The sequence below is a fragment of the Microcaecilia unicolor genome, chromosome 7 (genome assembly GCF_901765095.1).
Source record: "Microcaecilia unicolor chromosome 7, aMicUni1.1, whole genome shotgun sequence".
NCBI classification, from domain to species: Eukaryota; Metazoa; Chordata; class Amphibia; order Gymnophiona; family Siphonopidae; genus Microcaecilia; species Microcaecilia unicolor.
Window position 1 is genome coordinate 17466895 of NC_044037.1, and position 23722 is coordinate 17490616.

At 45.4% G+C, this 23722-nt stretch overlaps 1 protein-coding gene across 2 annotated transcripts in view; it reads left to right on the plus strand.

Moving 5' to 3' along the window:
- Positions 1-23722, plus strand: part of TRPC5 (transient receptor potential cation channel subfamily C member 5) — a 154171-nt gene that overhangs the window by 27892 nt on the left and 102557 nt on the right. For both annotated transcript variants that reach the window (XM_030209460.1, XM_030209459.1), the window contains exon 2: positions 20174-20695. In XM_030209460.1, the coding sequence (XP_030065320.1) occupies positions 20174-20695 (522 nt within the window). The remainder of the gene's footprint in view (positions 1-20173; positions 20696-23722) is intronic.

Below are 23722 nucleotides of genomic sequence, written 5' to 3' on the forward strand. Positions count from 1 at the left end.
TAGCTGGTGGAGATCCCCCGGATAGTAACGAAAACACTACTCTCCATGATACTGGCACCTGCGCATTCTCAGTTTTCAGCACATGCATGCCTGCTGCAAACTGCCAAGCAGTGTTGCCAGATGAAAAAAAAATGTGTCACGCCCAAAGCCAGCCCAAAACCGCACAAAGTCAATTTGCATGTGAATGACGTCATCAATAAATATTAACGAGTCAATTAATTTGCATAGGAATGACAATGACAATAAATATTAATGAGGATATTTGCGTACAAATGACATCATTAAGCCCGCCTCCGTGGGGCTTCTACTGGCCGTGGGAAAACCAGCCAACCCGCGGCCGGCAGCCACGGGGGGAAAAAAAACACGGTGGACAAAAAAACCGCCGGCGGGGCTTAAAAAAGCCGGCCAAAATCCCGCAACCCGCACGCGGCGTGAAAAAGCCGCAGCGGCTCGCGGAAAGGAGCCCAATTGGGCGAGAAACCCACAGCCCTGGCAACACTGCTGCCAAGGTGGAAAGAAGCGTGCTGAGATATTATTTTGGTGGTGGTGGAGGGGAGAACACTTGGTGCCCACCCACTTCTTGCCTAGAACCACCCAAAATCTGTTGTCTGGCTACGCCCCTGGCTCTAAGGTCAGGTGGAAGGAAGTTCCAGAGAGAGGGGCCAGCGAAAAAGAAAGCGGAGTGACGCATGGACTCAAGTTTCGAACAGGAGAGGGGGAGGGGTGGTTAAAAGATTCCCAGTAGATGAGCGCTGAAAAATAACTTTTATTTTTTGGTTGAGGGGGTTTCAATTTGATTGTTCTCTCTCTTTGGAGGCACAAGTTAATGCTTTAGTTTAAAAAATGCTTTTTTCTTAATGAGGAAGCTCCGCAGTATTTGTAATTTTTTTTAAATTCACCGATATGAACAGCGTGTACACGCGCTGTTACTGTCATCTCTTGATTATTCTAATTTGATTTATTTAGGTTGTACGAAGGGGTCATTGAAGAAGCTTCAAACTATACAAAATACAGCAATAAGATTAATTTTGGCTTTATCTAAGTTTGACAGTGTTTCTTCTTTTTACATTGAGCTTCATTGGCTGCTCATTGAAGCAAGAATTTTATTCAAGTTAGCTTGTTTTCTTTTTTAAAATTCTACAAGGGCTCATTTTTTTCTTTTGCAATTACTTCTAGACTTAGGAGATGTGACACTGATAACTTATTCACTTTTCCTTCCGTTAAGGTTAAGAGGAGATTGGCCTTTTTGATAAATCTTTGGCTGTGCAAGCAGCTTGATTATGGAAAGGTATTGCTGAGAAGTTTTTTTTTGTCCACAATCTTATCTTTTGTCTAGGAAGAAGATTAAAATCTTCTTATTTAAGAAATATGTGTTATAGCTACATCTTGTTAATTGAATTGATTATTGTAATTCCCAGAGTTCTGGTCTGGCTACTTTTTTTTTACTTTTGATGTTTGTAAGCCACTTAGAACTGAAAGATAGTAGCAGAATAAAATTCCAGATATAATGTAATCTCTGGGGAGCAGAGAGCGGGCATGTCTGAACTAATCAGCACATCTACGTTACCATGTACTACCTGATTAGCTCAGGATCACCACGTGCCAGGCCGCTGAGAGTAGGGTTACCATATTTTGTCCCCCAAAACAAGGACACATGCCACACCCCCCTTTCACGCCCCCTGTCACATTTTCCCCTCCCCCCTGTCACACACCCCATCACTCCCCCTCCCCGGCACCCCCCTCCCCTTACCTTACTACTGCCTTGGTGGTCTAGTGACCTCTTCGGGGCAAGGAAGAGCCACCTCTTTCCTGCCCGGAGCGCTGCCCTGCATGCATCCTTCCTGTTCGTGATCTTGGCGCCGATTCAAAATGGCCACCGAGAGTTGAAATCTCGCGAGGTCACTTCAACTCTCGGTGGCCATTCTGAATCGGAACCGAGATCACGAACAGGAAGGATGCATACAGGGCAGCGCTCCGGGCATGAAAGAGCAGAAGAGGCCACGAGACCACCAGGGCAGTAGTAAGTAAGGGGAGGGGAGGCTAGCAATCTGCCCGTTTGTCTGGATTGCTGGAAAAACGGGCAGGCTGGCGGGCGGGCCGTCCTCCTATATAGGACGGCCCGCCCACCAGCCTGCCCATTTGTCCAGAAATCCGGACAAACGGGCAGATTGGCAAAACCCACCCAGTTGCCCGGACATGTCCTCAAAAAGAGGACATGTCTGGGTAAATCCGGACATATGGTTACCCTAGCTGAGAGAGGGCGGGCAAGATTCCCCCGGGCCTGGCTCCCAAGGAGGGCCCGGCACAGGGGTCACCTTTGGGTAAGAAACCATCACTAAAAGCTTTAACAAAAATAGAAAACCAATTTTTTTTTAAAGCGTGGATTACAAACAGGATGAATAGCATACCCAATACATATGAGATGATCGTAGACAAAATCAGAACTAATCATGCCTCACACTAATTGCCCTCCACTAGAATGAATGTATTAAAAAATGAGATACACTAACAAATGCAGCTTGACTCACAGTGGCGTACCAAGGGGGGGCGGTGGGGGCGGTCCGCCCTGGGTGCACGCTGCTGGGGGGGTGCCGCACGCCGGTCAGCTTCGTTCGGTTCCATGCTCCCTGTGCCCCGGAACAGGAAGTAACCTGTTCCGAGGCAGAGGGAGCATCAGCGTGGAAGATCTGCGTGTGACAGGACGTTGAAGAGAGGAAGAAGTTGGGTAAGGAATAGCAGCTTTCACCACCACCCGAAGAATTATTCAACTCGATGGCTATGTTTAACAGCCAGATCGCAAAAGTCTTGAAAAATTAAAAAAACGGCTCAGGTGAGCCAGCTCCAGCACATCACTGGAAAGGCCCATCAGTTGTAACAATGCAAAGATAGCAGAGCCTGAGTCTGGCCCACTATAAAGGGAAGACCCTTTAAAAATTCACCCCCCACCAGCACACATAAGAAACTTACCCACCCCTTGATATTGGATCTAGCTGTGGAAGCAGTCCGAAGAGAGGGAATCCAAAGCAGAAGCAAAGAAGCACAATGGGCCTTCAGAATTAGGGAGCCTCAAGGAATGGTTTATTGAAGGACACGACTGGCCGTGTTTCAGCTGATGCCTACGTCAGGGGTCACAAAGCAAAACAGACAGAACAACAAATCCTTGCTCCTTCTTCTTCTATAACCAAAAAGTAATATGGGCTCAAACTAAAGTTTGGACCTCGATATAAAATGTCCATCTATGGGAAATTGCATTTTGCTTATGCATTTGAACTACATAAGTACATAAGTACTGTTAATTAGTTTAGTCTTCTATTCTACCTCCATACTGGGAAAAATCAAAGGTCCATCAAGCCCAGCATCCTGTTTCCAACAGTGGCCAATCCAGGCCACAAATACCTGGCAAGATCCCAAAAAAGTACAAAACATTTTATACTGCTTATCTCAGAAATAGTGGATTTTCCCCGAGTCCATTTAATAACGGTCTATGGACTTTTCCTTTAGGAAGCTGTCCAAACCTTTTTAAAACTCCGCTAAGCTATCTGCCTTTACCACATTTTCTGGTAACGTATTCCAGGGTTTAATTACATGTTGCGTGAAGAAAACATTTCTCCGATTCGTTGTAAATTTACTACATTGTAGCTTCATTGCATGCCCCCTAGTCCTAGTGTTTTTGGAAAGCGTAAACAGACGCTTCACATCTACCCGTTCAATTCCACTCATTATTTTATAGACCTCTATCATATCTCCCCTCAGCCGCCTTTTCTCCAAGCTGAAGAGCCCAAGCCGCTTTAGCCTTTCCTCATAGGGAAGTCGTCCCATCCCCTTTATCATTTCATCGCCCTTCTCTGTAACTTTTCTAATTCCACTATATCTTTTTTGAGATGAGGCGACCAGAATTGAACACAATATTCGACATGCGGTCGCACCATGGAGCGATACAAAAGCATTATAACGTCCTCATTTTTATTTTCCATTCCTTTCCTAATAATACCTAACATTCTATTTGCTTTCTTAGCCGCAGCAGCACACTGAGCAGAAGGTTTCAACGTATCATCAACGACGACACCTAGATCCCTTTCTTGGTCCGTGACTCCTAGCGTGGAACCTTGCATGACGTAGCTATAATTCGGGTTCCTCTTTCCCACATGCATCACTTTGCACTTGCTCACATTAAACGTCATTTGCCATTTACACGCCCAGTCTCGTAAGCTCCTGCCCCACTCTCACTACCCACCAGAGACATTCTGGGGGGGGGGGGGGGGGGGCAGGGACTTCTTATGTGTGCCAGAAGGCCTAGATCAGGATGGTGGTGGCTTTCTTATAGATTATTGGGGAGGGGGCCTGGATCAGGGGAGGGGAGGGCTGTGATGGGTACCAGCTGACCAGCACAGGGGGTAAGGAGTCTGACTAGGAGTACTGAGGGGGGGGGGGGGGAGGATTCTACAACCTGTACTGGCCCTTTGGAGAGGCTCTCCAGGAGCATCAGGTCATGTGTTATGGACCCAATGCACGTGAAACGATTGTGATGCCTGCTGAAAGTTGGCATTATCTTTACATGAATAACCCAGCATGCAAGGTTTAAAAACAAAACTTGATTAATTTTGCAGAATAAGTAGGGGCTTTGCATACATTTGCATTCTTTACATCTCATCATTTAACATGTGTTGCATGAAAAATATGCGTTTAAAGGCAAATAATGCATCATTTTGCCAAATAACACAGGGTATTTGACAGAAATTGTGTGTTATTCCTTTAACGCAAGTTAATTATTAGGCACTAGCTGACTTAACTCTCCTGTTTACTAAAGCTTAACTGGAGTTATCTGTAGCAGGGCCCATTTTATTTCAATGGACCCTGTTGCAGATAACTCGAGCTAAGCTTTAGTAAACAACCCCTCCCCCCCCCCTTAAGATTAGTCTGTTAAAACTAGGAAAATAAATACACTTAAATCTAACAGTTAAAGTGCAACTGTATAAAGTGAGAAAATGTCTAGCCTGAAGTAAAAAAATAACTAATTGGTTATATCCACACCAAAGTTCCCTAAAGATTGCTGATTAAAATTACCCAATTATTTTTGTCTCTCAATAGCTTTTTAAAAATATCACCACTCCAGTGATTTAGCAATTAAGGGATTTATTTACTAACAGTTAGCATGTGCTAACATCATTAACATGCATTATTTGACTTGTGGTTATTTGTGTCAAAATGGCTATGGAGCGAAAGGGGGTGGGATTTGATATACTGCCTTTCTGTGGTTACAATGAAAGCGGTTTACCCCTGAACTTCCCTTGTATAACCTCTGAGCTCCTCCCGGGTCCTCCAGTCACTCCCCTAATGACCAAAGTTGCCAATGGGGCGGGTTTCCCGCACAATTCGGCAGGTTTTTCGCGACCGGCGCAGGGTTTTTTGAAAGCTGCAGGTTGCGGGTTCTTGGGCGTCTTTTTGCCGCTGCGGCCGCGGATTGGGTTTATTTTTCCTGCGGAACTTCTATTGGTCTAATTGGACCAATAGAAGCCCTGCCGCAGTGCAGAGGCGGGTTCACAGGCTTGTTGATCGGTTCTTCTCTTTACGACTCGCTGCCCAGGGCTCACGCTATCATAAATCCCAAACAAACCAAGGGCTACACTTATCCACCTCCTGGTTCTGGTCTCTTCTCTGCTTTGGTACCTCCTCTCCCCCCACCCCCTTTCCTTCCAGGACTCCTGCTTTCACTGCCCTCTCAAGGCTGAAATTTAAGGAATACTATGTACTGTGCAATCACAAGCACTGCTGTGTCCATTCCCCCTCTGACACCGCTTTTTTTTTTTTAGTGTTGTACTACTACTACTACTTAACATTTCTAAAGCGCTGCCCGGGTTACGCAGCGCTGTGCAATTTAACAAAGAAGGACAGTCCCTGCTCAAAGGAGCTTACAATCTAAAGGACAAAAGTGCAGTCAATCAACTTGGGGCAGTCTAGATTTCCTGAATGGAGGTATAATGGTTAGGTGCCGAAGGCGACATTGAAGAGGTGGGCTTTGAGCAAGGATTTGAAGATGGGCAGGGAGGGGGCTTGGCGTATGGGCTCAGGGAGTTTATTCCAAGCATAGGGTGAGGCGAGGCAGAAAGGGCGGAGCAACAGTGGGTGAGCATAGCAGGAAAGAGGCAGTGATCCCCTTATCTGAAATGCAGCTGGCCACAAATATCCTGCCACTCTACAGTCCCCTACCCTTTTGCAGTGAACACCCTACATGCAAAAGCAGTGACTGCCAGAAAGCGAGAGCTAATGTGAAAGCTGTTATCAGGGTTTACTTAGTGGATCGTAATGATCGATTTCTCAGCAGAGAACAGCATTTCCTCCAGATGAAGCGCGACTGCAATATTGCAAGGATCCCCGTTGCGTGTTAATGACAGGAAATACAGTTAATGAGAAAGATTTTATTATTCAGGTTAGCTGATGAATACTACCCTCGGAGAGCTCAGTGCGGTCTTGAGATGAGGACATGTAGTTCACTTATCCTAGTACCACTGTCCTTTAGTAAAATATATCGCACAGACTAAAGGTGAACCTTCCATAAGTACATAAGTGTTGCCATACTGGGAAAGACCAAAGGTCCATCGAGCTCAGCATCCTGTTTCCAACAGTGCCCAATAATCCAGGTCACAAATACCTGGCAAGATCCCAAAAAGGTACAAAACATTTTATACTGCTTATCCCAGAAATAGTGGATTTTCCCCAAGTCCATTTATTTTTGTTATATTTGTACCTTGCACTTTCCCACTCATGGCAGGCTCAATGCTGCAGGCATGGAGGGTTAAGTGACTTGCCCAGAGTCACAAAGAGCTGCCTGTGCCAGGAATCAAACTCAGTTCCTCAGGACCAAAGTCCACCACCCTAACCACTAGGCCACTCCTATGGACTATAGACTTCTCCTTTAGGAAGCCGTCCAAACCTTTTTAAAACTCTGCTAAGCTAACTGCCTTTACCACATTCTCTGGAAACGAATTCCAGAGTTTAATTACACGTTGGGTGAAGAAAGATTTTCTCAGATTTATTTTAAACTAGTAAACAAAGGCCCGTTTCTGAGAGCAATGAAACGGGCGCTAGCAAGGGTTTCATGGCTGCATGGCTCATCGCGGTTTTACCTGGTTCGTGGCGTGCACCGCTGTTGTTTCATTTGTAGCTCTGTGTGGGTGGCGGTTTTCGTGCTCCGCCCTCGACGTCGTCGCGTTTTGACGCGAGGGCGGAGCAGAGCTACAGTGTGGAAATCCGGAGTTTGTGGCCTGAGTAGAACGTTGGAGGTGAGAATCTGCTCCGCCCTCAACGTCATAACGTTTGACGCGAGGGCGGGGCCCAGAGACTGTGATTTTTGTGGCTTCAGAGCTTCGAACATACGAACCTTGGCTTCAGTGACATCAGCAGACAATAGAACGTTGAGGGTGAGTTTTATATATATAGATGTACTATATTGTAGCTTCATCGCATGCCCCCTAGTCCTAGTATTTTTGGAAAGCATAAACAGACGCTTCACATCTACCCGTTCAACTCCACTCATTATTTTATAGACCTCTATCATATCTCCCCTCAGCCGCCTTTTCTCCAAGCTGAAGAGCCCTAGCCGCTTTAGCCTTTCCTTATACGGTCTGTGCCAGAGCTGGTGGTGGGAAGCAGAGATAGTGCTGGGCAGACTTATACGGTCTATGCCAGAGCTGGTGGTGGGAGGCGGGACTGGTAGTTGGAAGGCGAGGATAGTGCTGGGCAGACTTTTACAGTCTGTGCCAGAGCTGGTGGTGGGAGGCGGGGTTTGTGGTTGGGAGGTGGGGATAGGACTGGCCAGACTTATACGGTCTGTGCCCTGAAGAGGACAGTACAAATAAAAAAAGTAGCACATATGAGTTTGTCTTGTTGGGCAGACTGGATGGACCATGCAGGTCTTTCTCTGTCATCATCTACTATGTTACTAAGTTACTATGTTTTGATACGAGGGAAATATACATGGGCCAAATTCTATATATGGTGCCAAAAAGAATCAGCACCGGAAAGAACCACACTTAGTGGTATTCCATAAACCTCTTTTCTTTCCTTTCACAGACTTGATATACTGCTAAGGCCTAAGCATAGTCTCCTCAGATCTATTTACAAGGGTAGATTTCAAATAGAGAGTACGTCCATGCCTATCCTGTAGGTAGTATTAGTCCCCCTGGCTGTTTCTCCTCCTTTCAGCACAGACTCAGTTTTCAGTGAGCTCAGACCCTTCTCTGGTCTTCACCCTCTAGCAACAGTGACCTGTTTACGCTTTCCAAAAATACTAGGACTAGGGGGCATGCGATGAATCTGCAAGGTAGTAAATTTAAAACGAATCGGAGAAAATGTTTCTTCACTCAACGTGTAATTAAACTCTGGAATTCGTTGCCAGAGAATGTGGTAAAGGCGGTTAGCTTAGCGGAGTTTAAAAAAGGTTTGAACGGCTTCCTAAAGAAATAGTCCATAGATCGTTATTGAATGGACTTGGAGAAAAACAACTATTTCTGGGATAAGCAGTATAGAATGTTTTGTACTTTTTGGGGGATCTTGCAAGGTATTTGTGACCTGGATTGGCTACTGTTGGAAACAGGATGCTGGGCTTGATGGACCTTTGGTCTTTCCCAGTATGGCAACACTTATATACTTATGAGCCCACTCTGTATCCACCCTGGTCCTGGGACCGAGCTCTCCCTGGCTCCAATCCCTTTCTGCTCCTGAGTTGGGCCTCTCGACCTGCCCAACCATAGCTCACACACTTCAGTGGTTGACACGTCAGGAGCCACAGTCCCCCTCTACTGCCAGACGTCTCATTCCTCAGTTAGGATTCCCCTTTATTCCTCATAGTCGTTTGGCAGGGGACTCTCAGGCAACCCAATACACTCTCTTGGGCATAATTCCAACTTTTATCCGCCTGATAACTCCTTCCTCCTTGTCATTCTCTCCCAGGGTAACTCTTTTCCCTTCATTCTATTTCAGAAATCACTTCCCATAGGCTGGGCTTCTTCCCACCCAGGGACCTCCTCCCATTCCCTCCCCCCAGTGACTCTCAGAGAGCTTTCCTTCTCAGTAATCCCCATATATCAGGGGATTACAGCAACAATCGTGTTTTGCTTTGTGAATCACGTGGCAGTGTTCTTTGTAACGGGCCTTAGAGTTAGGTGCAGTTTATAAAATATGCATAAATACATAAGTTATGCCATACTGGGAAATGACCAAAGGTCCATCGAGCCCAGCATCCTGTCCCCGACAGCGGCCAATCCAGGTCAAGGGCACTTGGCAAGCTACCCAAACTTACAAACATTTTATACAAGTTATTCCCAAAATTGTGGATTTTTCCCAAGTCCATTTAGTAGCGGTCTATGGACTTGTCCTTTAGAAAACCATGCAACCCCTTTTTAAACTCTGCCAAGCTAACCATAGCGGCCATCCCATGACTAAAATTTAGGTACAGCCCTTTATGCCAAGTAAAACCTGGTGTAAATGCCCAAGTCTTATGTAGGTGTGGATTGGGCATATTCTGTAATAGTGCACCTAATGTTCAGGAATGCTGATTAAAATCCCTCTTGGGAAGTATGAACTCCCCCTCAAATCACAAGTCAGGAACCTTGGTATACAGTTAGATTCAACACTTACTCTGATTCCCCAAATCCAAGCAATCTTCAAGAGCTGTTTCTACTATTTGCGACAGCTACGCTGCCTCTCTCCTTACATCGAGAAGGTAAATCTTATCCCAGTTGTGCATGCCATGGTAACATCAAGACTGGATTACTGCAATGCACTATACAATGGTCTGACTACAAAGAGCCTGCACCAGCTCCAGCTGAATCAGAATGCAGCAGCAAGACTCATAGAAGGTTGCAAGTGACGTGACCACATCACACCATTTTTGCAAAAACGTCACTGGCTACCAGTACAATACAGGGCTAAATTTAAAACTCTATGTCTGATCTTCAAGGCCCTGAAAGGAAATGGCCCCGAGTATCTGAAGAATAGGATGATCCTTCACACACTGCCAAGGACACTAAGGTCCTGCCAAGGACTTTCACTAACTACACCCTCTCCAAAAGACATTACACGATGTGATACCCGCAAGCGAGCCTTCTCCGGAGTAGCCCCCACACTCTGGAATGCATTGCCTGAAAGGCTCCGCTTAACACAAGACTCTCTACTTCAGGAAGCAGGTGAAAGCTTGGCTCTTCAACCAAGCCTTTAATGGAAGAAGTAACTAACTTGTTAGTCTCACTCACACACACAAGGATTGACTTGGGTTGCACATACTGCAGCGGGACATGTTTATCCACTCCTACCCTAGCTGAGATGATATTTAACCATCTCTCTGACCTCATGTGCAACTTTCTTCAAATCAGTCACCTTACTTTCTAATTCTTCCTACTTTCTTACTCATCTATATGTTACAACTTTGCCTTACCCTTCACTACCAATTATAATGTTCTATTGCCTATTGTGTTGACATTGCAAGTAGTATACCATGCCATACATTGTTGTTCGAATATTTTTACTGCTCTAATTGCCTCCTGCTCATGTTTGATGTATTCTTACTATACACCGCCTTGAGTGAATTCCTTCAAAAAGGCGGTAAATAAAAATAGATAAAAAAAATTAACCCAACCCATACCTCCTTTTATGATCCATGCATTAGAATTTACACGGACCACTTTAAAGAATACGCTTAGAAAGTTGCGTGCGTACTTCTAATTAGTGCCAATTAGTGCTGATAATTGCTTGTTTGGCCAATTATTAGCGCTGATTAGCTTGTTAAATAAGTTGGTCACACAAATTGGTTATGCGTGCAGATTTGAACGCGCAACTTTAGTCACTGCTTGTAGAATCTGGGGGATGTTGGAGATTATTCATTTCTGTGCTTTTTTTTTTTTTCAGAATCAAATGTTTGCTTTCTAACCCCCTGTTTACTAAGTCACATGGCAATGGGCTGTATCGGCATTAGCGCACGGCAGCTGCTAGCGCAGCTTAGTAAACAGGGGGACCAATGTACAAACAGGCAAGATGCAGTGCCAGATAAATCCTAGAAATTACATCTTCCACAAAAATGAAATCAAATGAAACTGTAACATTCTTGTTTTATTCAAAGCGAATATAACGATAATAATTTATAAAATTTATTCTCCATCATATCGGATCTGTGGCGGGCTGCCTCTCCATTTTTTTTCCTACTTATTATTTAAAAACAACAAAAGAAAGAGGGGTGCTGGGAAGCGTATGGTGACTTTTGTCCCAGAATGCATTGCAGCCTGCTGTTTTACATATGGCTGACAGAGTGGGATAGCAGCAGGCAGACTCACTGAACCAACCATATTTAGCTTGAAATTGATGCTTTGTGACCGAAAAGGTCCCTGCTAGGAGTTATGGGGGTGTCACACAGTAGCTTCCACAGTGAGAGCTGGATAGAAAGCTATTTTAAAGGAAAGGACTAGCTCGAGAGGGAGAAGTGAATTTAGCTTAGGATTCAGAACGTGGTGTCCATGCTTTCTGACTGGCTGAATTACATTTAAACTGGTAAGAATGATTATTCAGAACTCCAAATCCTTCATGACAGATGCTGATCTTTCGAGAGGAGGAATGCCGAAAGAGATGCATGAACAGCAGGGAGAGAGGGTTCATTTTAAAGCAAGCTTTCAACCCTTTAGACAACGCATCTGTCCTGACTCTTCTGGGGAGCTTTGCAATTAAGTGTTGAGCAGTCTCCTGCGGAATCCCTCCACGTTTGTTTATTATCTATTTATTATGACATTTCTACCCCGCGTTTTCCCAGGAAAGCTCAGGTTCACAGCGGCTTACATAACAAATTAACAAGACAATTAATATTAATACATATTGTCTTAAATAATACATGGATTATACGTCAAACCCAGATGGCAATATGATACACGCTGGTTTTCAAACTATGTGATTTAAAAGAGCAAAAAAAAAAAAAGGTAAAAAGGTAAAATAGCAATGTTTTAGATAAAATAAAGGACATAGGGAATAAGCTTAGAGTCAGGTGTACAATAGCATTTTAATGTATGTTGATTTATACCATTAAAAAGAGTAGTGAAGGAAAACAAAAATCATATAAATGTAAGTTTGCACAATGTAGGAACCAAAGGCTTTATGACTGTTCCAAAAATAGGAGAACGAGCAGCAAAACTGACCTCCCCAATGCTCAGTGCCCATCGCACCAAACAAGGGCGCTTCTCCCGCGGCAACCCTATGCCAGCTCGGAGATGGTGCTAGGGTTATGCTGGGGCAAGAGGAGGAATAGGGAGCCCTGACTTATAAGCCCTCATGGTCCAGTGGACCCCAGACCTTCCCCCCCCCCACAAGGATGTAGGGGCCTGGTGATCCAGTGGACTCCAGACCCCCCCCCCCCCAAAAAAAAAAAAAAACCATGAGGGGAGAGTTGCTTGGACTCAGAGATGATTTCATAATAATCTTCTCTACGGGCATTCATTTTAATAAGCGGTGAGGCTAATTTTTCTGACGCTAGACTCACCTTCTGCTATAGAAGCACTGATGTGTTTGGTAATAGTGATTACATTTTGCTTTCCGTTGTAGATCTATCGGGCAGTATAATTGTGGGAAATTAATGATCTCTTTGGTAAGTGTAAGACCATGAGTTAAGGTTGGGGAAGAGATGTGAGATTTAATGTGACCATTGGAACACATTTTTAGATGGTTCGATAATTAAAACTGAAGGGTTACAACAGCCCTCTTATTTTCATTCTGAATTTATACTGTGCTCCCAGGGAGGCTAGATTTCCGAGCACGTAGCCAGGCCCAGTGTTAGGAAAACAACTGCATTGTGTGTTTTACTAACCAGCACAGGAGTCTGGAGTTAGCAGTGGAGGAGAAGGGTGCAGATAAGAGAGATTTACTCCGTGAACGGAGTTCCCAGGGAGGAATGTAGGGAGAGATGAGAGTGGAGAGGTACTGAGCAGCAGCAGAGTGAATGCACTTATAGGTCAATAAGAGGAGTTTGAACTGTATGCAGAAACGGATAGGAAGCCAGTGAAGTGACTTAAGGAGAGGGCTAATATGAGTATAACGACACTGGTGGAATATTAGTCGTACAGTAGAATTTTGAACATATTGAAGAGGAGAGAGATGGCTCCGTGGGAGACCTGTGAGAAGCAAGTTGAAATAGTCTAAGCGAGAGGTGATAAGAGTGTGGATGAGGGTTCTGGTAGTGTGCTCAGAAAGGAAAGGGTGAATTTTGGTGATATTATAGAGAAAGAAATGACAGGTTCTGGCAGTCTGCTGAATATGTGCAGAGAAGGAGAGGGAGGAATCAAAGATGACCCCAAGGTTACGAGCTGATGAGACAGGAAGGATGAGAGTGTTATCCACAGAAATAGAGAATGGGGGAGGAGGAGAGGTTGGTTTAGGGGGAAAGATAAGAAGCTCAGTCTTGGTCATGTTTAGTTTCAGATGGCGGTGAGACATCCAGGCAGCAATGTCAGACAGGCAGGCTGATACTTTGGCCTGGATTTCGGCTGAGATTTCTGGTGTGGAGATCTGGGAGTCATCAGCGTAAAGATGATACTGAAAACCATAGGATCAGATCAGAGTACCAAGGGAAGAAGTATAGATGGAGAAAAGAAGAGGTCCCAGGACAGATCCCTGTGGTACACCAACTGACAGTGGGATAGAAGTAGAGGAGGATCCACTAGAGTATACACTAAAGGTATGCTGGGAGAGATAAGAAGAAAACCAGACTCACCTTGGTAGAGACTAAGTTGAGTCTGAGGTGGCCATCTCAACTAGGTATATACTTAGAATTAACCGAATGGGTATTGGTCATGACAAATGCCAGTCTCAGTAGCTAGGGACCCATTCCCAGTGTCAGGGTGTGTGTGTGTGTGGGTATGGGATAACGCAGTATCAGGGTGTGTGTGTGATCTTGGGGTGATAGTATTTGAGGATCTGAAGGTGACGAAACAGTGTGACAATGTGGTGGCCATAGCCAGAAGGATGCTAGGCTGTATAGAGAGAGGTGTGACCAGCAGAAGAAAGGAGGTGTTGATGCCCCTATACAAGTCATTGGTGAGGCCCCACCTGGAGTACTGTGTTCAGTTTTGGAGGCTGCATCTTGCTAAGGATATAAAAAGAATTGAAACGGTGCAAAGAAAAGCTACAAAAATGGTATGGGATTTGCGTTACAAGACATATAAGGAGAGACTTTCTGACCTGAACATGTATACCCTGGAAGAAAGGAGAAACAGGGATGGTATGATACAGACGTTCAATATTTGAAAGGTATTAATCCGCAAACGAACCTTTTTTGGAGATGGGAAGGCGGTAGAACGAGAGGACATGAAACGAGATTGAAGGGGGGGATAGATCCAGAAAAATGTCAGGAAGTATTTTTTCAAGGAGTGAGTGGTGGATACTTGGAATGCCCTCCTGCGGGAGGTGGTGAAGATGAAAACGGTAACGGAATTCAAACATGCGTGGGATAAACATAAAGGAATCCTGTTCAGAAGGAATGGATCCTCAGAAGCTTAGCGGAGATTGGATGGCAGCACCAGTGGTTGGGAGGCGGGGCTAGTGCTAGGCAGACTTCTACGGTCTATGCCCCGAAAATGGCAAGGATAAATCAAGGTCCCAGAAAGCAACAAGGCAAACGATCTGCAAACTCCAACGTGGAGAACAAACTAGCAGATCAGCATAATATCCAAAATATTTTATTGAAGATACCGTATGTTAGACAAATGGGCATTTGTCTAACATACGGTATCTTCAATAAAGTATTAAGGCTAAATCAAGGTCAGGTATACATATAATGTAGCACATATGAGTTTATCTTGTTGGGCAGACTAGATGGACCATACAGGTCTTTATCTTCCGTCATCTACTATGCTAGGTGTATCCTGTCTACATTGAATTGCTCACCAATTCTCCATCTGGAAATGCTATTGTGCTCTATGGAGCAGCGTCAGCTGTGGGAGGCCTCTCCTGGCAGTTCAGAGTATCCCCAGTTCTTTAAAACTCATTCTCTATTGTCACAGTGCTGAAAAGAAAGGCTGAGGAAAACCCATTTGTCTTTGGCAGATCTGGATGCAGCAAAGCTATTCAAGGCCCCTGTTCTAAGCAGAGTAAAAGGTTTCCTTTTATGATCTTTTACACCAGAAGATATGAAGGTAGGTTTTAGATAAAGCATAGATATTGGAATGAAAATGTCCGGGTCAGGATGTCTCAAATTTTGCTAGCATTTTAGAAAACGAACGATCAACGTAGACCCTTTTCTCCAATGCTTGCAGGAATGGATGTACATGTGCCAGCTATGCGCAGTGGCAGCGCCCATTTTAAAACATCTACATCTATGATATCAGTGGAGGAAACTCAGCAACATACATGTCTTTGTACTGTTACATAGACATGTATTTTGGTATTTCAGAAAGCATGCACATGTATGTGCTTGCACGTTTAGAAACCCACACGGCTATGTTTCCTCAAGCTGTTATCAAGCCTGATATCATTTGCCAAAAAAACACTGGGGTATTAAGGGGGTGACCTCCGCTAAGCCCTCCAAGAGGGCAATGCTCAAAGTGAGCACCTTGTATGACCGAGATGTCCCAGGGAGCAGCTGTACATCCCCACGTTGACCTCTGAGGACATAAACGTACATGGAAATGGAGAATGCACACATATATTTTAACCCCAACCAAAACACACCTCGACCACAACCCCTTGCCATATGCATGCATTCACAATGCGGAAGGGGTATATCCCAACTTTGTATAATTGAGATTTAGACGTGTTATGAACTATACATGTCTAAATAGTACTTTATGGATGTCCATATCACAAATAGGGCTTCTAGAATAACCACTATAATCCACTGAATCCACGTTATTGGCCACTATCAGGCTTATTTTCAAGAGAAGGGCACCCATCTTTCGACACAAATCGGGAGATGGGCGTCCTTCTCCCAGGGTCGCTCAAATCGGCATAATCGAAAGTCCATTTTGGGCACCCTCAACTGCTTTCCGTCGCGGGGACGACCAAAGTTCCCGGGGGCGTGTTGGAAGCATAGCGAAGGCGGGACTGGGGCGTGCTTAACACATGGGCGTCCTCGGCCGATAATGGAAAAAAGAAGGGTGTCCTGACAAGCAGTTGGCCGACTTTACTTGGCCCAATTTTTCATGCGACCAAGCCTCAAAAAGGTGCCCAAACTAACCAGATGACCACCGGAGGGAATCGAGGATGACCTCCCCTTACTCCCTCAGTGGTCACTAACCCCCTCCCACCCTAAAAAAACTTTAAAAATATTTTTTCCAGACTCTATGCCAGCCTCAAATGTCATACCCAGCTCCATCACAGCAGTATTCCAGGGCTCTGTCCTTTCCTGGTTCTCTTCCTACCTCTCCCTCCGCACGTTCAGTGTTCACTCTGGTGGATCCTCTTCTACTTCTATCCCTCTGCCTGTCGACGTACCTCAGGGTTCTGTTCTTGGTCCCCTCCTCTTTTCTATCTACACTTCTTCCCTTGGTTCATTAATCTCGTCCCATGGCTTTTCCTACCATCTCTAGGTTGATGACTCCCAAATCTACCTTTCTACCCCTGATATCTCACCTTGCATCCAAACCAAAGTTTCAGCGTGCTTGTCTGACATTGCTGTCTGGATGTCTCAACGCCACCTGAAATTAAACATGACCAAAACCGAGCTTCTCATTTTTCCCCCCAAACCCACCTCCCCACTCCCCCCATTTTCTGTTGATGGCTCTCTCATTCTCCCTGTCTCCTCAGCTCGAAACCTTGGGGTCATCTTTGACTCTTCTCTCTCCTTCTCTGATCATATCCAGCAGATCGCCAAGACCTGTCGTTTCTTTCTTTACAACATCCGTAAAATCCGCCCCTTTCTTTCCGAGCACTCTACCAAAACCCTCATCCACACCCTTGTCACCTCTCGTTTAGACTACTGCAATCTGCTTCTTGCTGGCCTCCCACTTAGTCACCTCTCCCCTCTTCAATCGGTTCAAAACTCTGCTGCCCGTCTTGTCTTCCGCCAGGGTCGTTTTACTCATACTACCCCTGTCCTCAAGTCGCTTCACTGGCTCCCTATCCGTTTTCACATCCTGTTCAAACTTCTTCTACTAACCTATAAATGTACTCACTCTGCTGCTCCCCAGTATCTCTCCACACTCGTCCTTCCCTACACCCCTTCCCCTGCACTCCGCTCCATGGATAAATCCTTCTTATCTGTTCCCTTCTCCACTACTGCCAACTCCAGACTTCGCGCCTTCTGTCTCGCTGCAACCTATGCCTGGAATAAACTTCCAGAGCCCCTCCGTCTTGCCCCATCCTTGGCAAGCCCACCTCTGAAAGCCCACCTCTTTAGCATTGCTTTTGACTCGTAACCACTTGTAACCACCCGCCTCCACCTACCCTCCTCTCCTCCTTCCTGTACACATTAATTGATTTGATTTGCTTACTTTATTTTTTCTATTAGATTGTAAGCTCTTTGAGCAGGGACTGTCTTTCTTCTATGTTTGTGCAGCACTGTGTATGCCTTATAGCGCTATAGAAATGCTAAATAGTAGTAGTAGTAGTTGTAGTATGAAGGTCCCTGGAGCACTTTTAGTGGGTGCAGTGCACTTCAGGCAGGCGGACCCAGGCCTACCCCCCCCCCCCCCACCTGTTACACTTGTGGTGGTAAATGTGAATCCTTCAAAACCCACCAGAAACCCACTGTACCCACATCTAGGTGCCCCCCTTCACCCCTTAGGGCTATGGTAGTGGTGTACAGTTGTAGGGAGTAGGTTTTGGGGGGCTCAGCACCCACCGTAAGCGAGCTATGTTCCTGGGAGCAATTTATGAAGTCCACTGCAGTGCCCCCTAGGGTGCCCATTTGGTTTCCTGGCATGTGAGGGGGACCAGTGCACTACAAATGCTGGCTCCTCCCACGACCAAATGGCTTGGACTTGGTCGTTTCTGAGATGGATGTCCTCGGTTTCCATTATTGCTGAAAACCAGGGATGACCATCTCTAAGGACGACCATCTCTAAGGTCGACCTAAATGTTAAGATTTGGGCATCCCCGACCGTATTATCGAAACGAAAGATGACGCCCATCTTGTTTTGATAATACGGGTTTCCCCGCCCCTTCCTGAGGACGTCCTGTGAGGACGCCCTCAGGAAAACTTGGGTGCCTCGTTCAATTATGCCCCTCCACATCACAAAATTTGTAATGGATCCCTTTCTCATTGTATGAGAACTGCCTCTACCTGCTTGTTGAGATTAGGCAGTATATCAAATATTCAATAGACAAACAATCCATCAGTTAGAAACCATGGTGGATTATCATCACTTGCATGTAAGACTACAATTGATGATTCTTCTTCAGTAAAATTGTAATTTTGAATATTTATCTTCCAATTAACTTGGAGGACAAAAATCAGTATTTATTGTGTCATAGGCACCTTTGCCATTGGAATTAAATACATGTGTATCACTTTGGGGACTTCTAGCAGAAGAGACACACATAGTAGTGGAGGATACAAGATAAGCCAGGAGAGGGTTGAGAGAGAACTAGGGGAAGTAGTGTTTTTCCACTGTTTATACTATAAACACCTATATTAATTTTTTTGCATCAGGATATTTTATTGGTGTTGTATCAGTATTTAGAAGTTAAAACCTACACTCAGAAGCCTTACACATATTTGATTAGTAATTAAACTATTATATGCTAGTTAGTTTTGTAATTTTTTTTTTTAGGATGTTATTTGTGTCTCTTTATGCTTCCAGCTCAATCAAAACCAGCCTCTATGGGGCTATGTTGTTATCGGCTTTCATTTTGCAACTATGTACTTTTATCTTATTTTGTAACCCCCTCCCCCCAGTTCTTTCTACTTACTGTACATTGCCTTGAGTGAATTCCTTCAAAAAGCAATACATAAATCCTAATAATTAAATAAATGCATTCATACGTTGGCTATTATAATTATGGGCCAGAATGTACATCTTGTTCAAGAACTTGTAACACATGCATTCTAAGTCTGGCAAGTAAGCAGAACTGTTGAGTGATGGATATGACTCCCATTCCATCATGGGTTATGAATACTGTTTCCACAATATCCCAAACCCTGGGCAGCCCGAGAAATGGAAGACTTGGCCTAGAATCTGAACTAAGGTCCTCCGTATGGCAGCATGGGCTCTGTCACTGAGCCACTTAACTTGCCCATTTCTGTACATTTTCAAGCTGCTGTCTCAACCTTGGTGTGTCTGCTGTAGGGGAAACCAAGTCTATCACATCAGTGGGAGTCCTGTGTGCTTGGTCAGTCTCCCACTCACTTGCATTTGAGCAGGCATCTCCTTTAAGCAGTGGTTAAACTGGCAGTGTAGAAGAATATATCATGGGTGGGCAGCAATGACAGGCATGTGTAAGGACAGCATGTATACGACTAGTGTGAGTCCTAGTGCATCAAAATACATAGACTTATACAACTGGTGTCAGAGGGAAGAACATGACTGCATGGCTTGATCCAGCCTCACTAAAGGAAGAGAAGTAGGAACGTTACTCAATAGCTGGAAGTAGATTATCTTGAGAGGAAAGGAAGGGCAGTCAGCAAGAACCTAGAAGGGTGACCAGGAATGGAGAGCGGGGTGAGGGTGGGGGAGCAGAAGATGTAAACGAGAATTAAAGAGTATGAGGCTTTTCCACTCGAACCGTGCTCAAGTCCACTTTCGGAAGCTGGCCCTCACCAGTCTCCACTCTTTTCCTCATGCATCTCCACCACTTACCAACTACCTTATCAAACACTCACTTTTCTTATTCCACAACCACTGGAAGGTTAACCATCAGTAACTGGAGGTCTCAACCTTGGCATGTCTGCTGTAGGGGAAACCATGACGGCATCTAGTTGATGTATGTGGTATAATGTCATTTGCAACATTGTTCAGACATTTGTTTAATGGATTCTGCAGGGAAATTGTAAAATGAATAACTTCAGATTCAGTCCTTTTAGCTAAAGACCTCTTACCTGAGAGGAAGTGAGCATCACTACTTTATAAACACAATGCAATAATTTGTGCATAAGCTTCAGTTTAATGGAGGAGCACCTATTGTGGGACCCTTGAGGGAAATGGTGAACTACAGATCTTAGTTGTGTCGGTAAGTTACTGATTAGTTCTGTTTGTTTTTTTCCCCCTAGGTACCCACCTTGATGATGGACACCCAGTTTTCCGAATTTACTCCTGACATTACCCCGATTATGTTGGCTGCTCACACTAATAACTATGAGATCATAAAACTTCTGGTGCAAAGGCGAGTAACAATACCCCGCCCACACCAAATACGATGTAACTGTGTGGAGTGTGTCTCCAGCTCTGAGGTGGACAGCCTGAGACACTCAAGGTCACGACTCAACATCTACAAGGCTCTAGCCAGCCCTTCTTTGGTTGCCTTATCCAGTGAAGACCCCATCTTAACGGCCTTTCGACTTGGTTGGGAGCTGAAGGAGCTCAGCAAAGTAGAGAATGAGTTTAAGGCGGAGTATGAAGAACTGTCTCAGCAGTGCAAGCGCTTTGCTAAAGACCTCCTGGATCAAGCTCGGAGCTCCAGAGAGCTGGAGATTATACTCAATCACAGAGACGATCAAAGTGAAGAGCTGGATCCCCAAAAATGTCACGATTTAGCAAAGCTAAAAGTAGCAATAAAGTATCATCAGAAGGAGGTAAGTTCAGCTGCAGTATTGTGCTTGGGGAAAGGGTTCCATACTGTATGAGGTGGTGTGGAAAGGATCGAATTATGTAGAAAAAAAATCATTTTCTTTCCTGGTCTGTTTTATGCATCATTACTGTGGATTTTCTTACTCATTTGAACTTCTAGAGTACTTGAGTTTGGCATCTGGATTGATAGAAAAAGAATTTACCCTATGGGCTCTGTTGCTTTTGAGCAACTGAGACAGATGCTGCTGCCCCCATCTGGTTAAGAGAAGTAAAGGCACCCTCCATTCAGGCCTACTTGGCACATCCAGCTCTAGCTGAACCTTCACCCTAAGCTCAGATCTTCCACCTGTAGTGCAGAAGCTCTCAGACTGAATCGTTCAGTTTCTTCTCTGGGACTATTGGGGACACATCAGAACTAGAGAATGACATGGAGACAGGGACCCGCGGTAACCGCAGGGATGGGGTGGGGACAGAGCAGGGCAGGGATGAGGACAGAGCCCATGAGGACAGAGACAAACTGTTCCCGAGTCATTTTCTATTTTGAAGCCTGTTAATGAACTGGACTGTTATTTATGTTTGAGTGATTCAGACGATGATATTTAGATTTTTTTTTTTTTTTTTTGAAAAACAAGCAAACATGTTGGCCACAGCTAGCAAAATTTGCATGGGGCATCCTGTACATTCCTGCTACCCAACACATCTTGTAAGGAGACTAGTTGCTCATTTTTATTATTGTTTTGTATTTGTGATTTATAAACAACAGTTGCACAACATATTGTTCCTTTTTATACTTTAATCAAAAGATCCTATATAATAATTCTCACCTCCAACGTTCTGACGCTGCCTGGGACCGTGGCTCCCTGGATGTGGTCTGCTACGTGCGGTAGATAACACTGACGTCATACATCCCTTCAAGTATGCTGCTTTCCCTTCTCTTCGCTCTGACTCTGGTCCCGCCCTTGCGCAAACAGGAAATGAGGGCGGGACCAAAGTCAAAGCTCAAAGCGAAGAGAAGGAAAGGCAGTACACCCGCTGAGTCTGTTCGCTCTTCAATGCTGCCGACGGGACCCCGGTAAGAGAGGGGGGGGACTGGCACTCGGAGGGAGGACAGAGCGAAGGAGAATGACAGAGGGAGGGAGGGAGGGGGCCTGCAACTTGGAGGGAGAACAGAGTGAAGGAGAGTGACGGAGGGAGGAAGCCATGGAAAATGGAGGGGAGGAAAGGGGGCCGTGGGACTTGGGGGGGACGGAGGGAGAGAGCGAGGGAGGGAGGGGGGAAGGAAAACCTTGCTAGCGCCCGTTTCCTTTCATACCGAAACGGGCCTTTTTTTACTAGTTTAAATATAAAATCATATGTGTTCGAGGCTTCTGCAGATGAGAACAGAGCCCATGGGGACAGGTGGGGATAGGGTGGGGACGGAGATAGGGCATGTGGGGACGGAATGGGGATGGGGACAGAACCTGTGGAGATGGGGACAAACTTTGTCCCCGTGTCATTCTCTAACCAGAACCCTTCTGCTCCCCTGGCTTAGCAACAAACAATATACCATACAGCAGAATCAGTGGGTTCGGTAATAGGAAAGGGGTGGCCTGGAACTTGTTCAGTGGATATTGCTTTCCTTTTTTGTGCTGACATATTACACACATCATATTGGCAGAAAGAAGCACTAATAATAATTGGATCTTTATATTTTTATTGGTATGTTATCATCCCATAGAACCAGTGTAAGCAGACGCCGTCCAGATGGCAGGCAGGCTTATAGGGGTGAAGAGGAGCACAGTCCTCCACGGACACTCCCAACTCAGCCCCAGATAGCATTAATAACTTTGTGGATACTTCCGCAAGGGGAAGAATTGATGAGCTTGAGAAGATAAGGTCTTGCTCGGTGCAGAAATGATGCACATTGTAATGCTAATTTTTTTCTGGGACTTCAAAGCAATCCAGAAAGCGAGGCATTTCCATGGAAAGTGACGAGGTAAATCAGTGCTGTTTGAGTATTACTGGTGCACTGTGTGCATCTCTGGTGAACCGGAACTGTGTCAGTGGCATTGTTGGCTGATAAATCTGCATCGTTTTGTTATGAAATAGAACCACACAACGCGGCAGCTGAAAAGGGCTCAGTCTGCCCGGATATACCTGCCTATTATGCTGTTGCAGGTCTTACTGTAGCTGTGCTTCTCTCCCTCCCTCTGTTTCTTATCTCCCTTTCCCTCTCTTCCATGCATGCTTGAATTCTGACCTTGTTTGTCTCTAACAGCCTGCACTGGAGTCTGTCCCAGGGAGGTACTCACCAAATTCTCAGTAGAAAAGAATTGTCTCACCTTCTGTTTAAGGGTCCCTCCCTTCAGCTTCATAGGATGATCCCTTGTCCTTGAGCATTTCATTCTGTGGAAAATGCTTTCTTCAGGTTCCCTACTGATGGGCAAATGATCAAAAGCCCCGCGCTGTTCCAAACAGCGCTCTAAAAATAGCGCTTTGCCGCCCCTATGATCAGAGATAATTGCATGCAAATTTAAGCACGCAATTCTCTCTGATGATGGGGTAGAAGTGCAGGAGGGTTGTGCCTAAATCCTCCCGCACTTGTTTGACAGGTCTGGGCTGTCAAACACAGGGCACAGGTGGGGGGGGGGGATCGGTCAGGGTGAGGTTCCTGTGGGGGGCTGCTGCATTGGGGGGAATGGAGCCTGCTAGTATGCAAATGCGTGCTGGACAGGGCTCACCATTCCTCCCCAATGGTCTGCAAACCCTAATGCCAGCTCCAAGCTGGTGTAGGGTTTGCCGCGGCCAGCGAGCCAATCCTTGGCACGCTGGTTGCTGATCATTGAGGATGAATACGTTTAGCATTCATTTGCATGCTACTTGCACTAAGATCCCTGTTTTGCATGCATTTGCATGCTAGTTGCATTCAGAGCCCGCGAGCGTGTTGTTTCACGCCCTCGGGGGCTCTGATCATGGGGCAGTAGCAAACGCAGGTGCTAGTATGGTGCTAACAGCCTCTAGCGCCTGCGTTTGCTTCTAACCATCGGCCCACT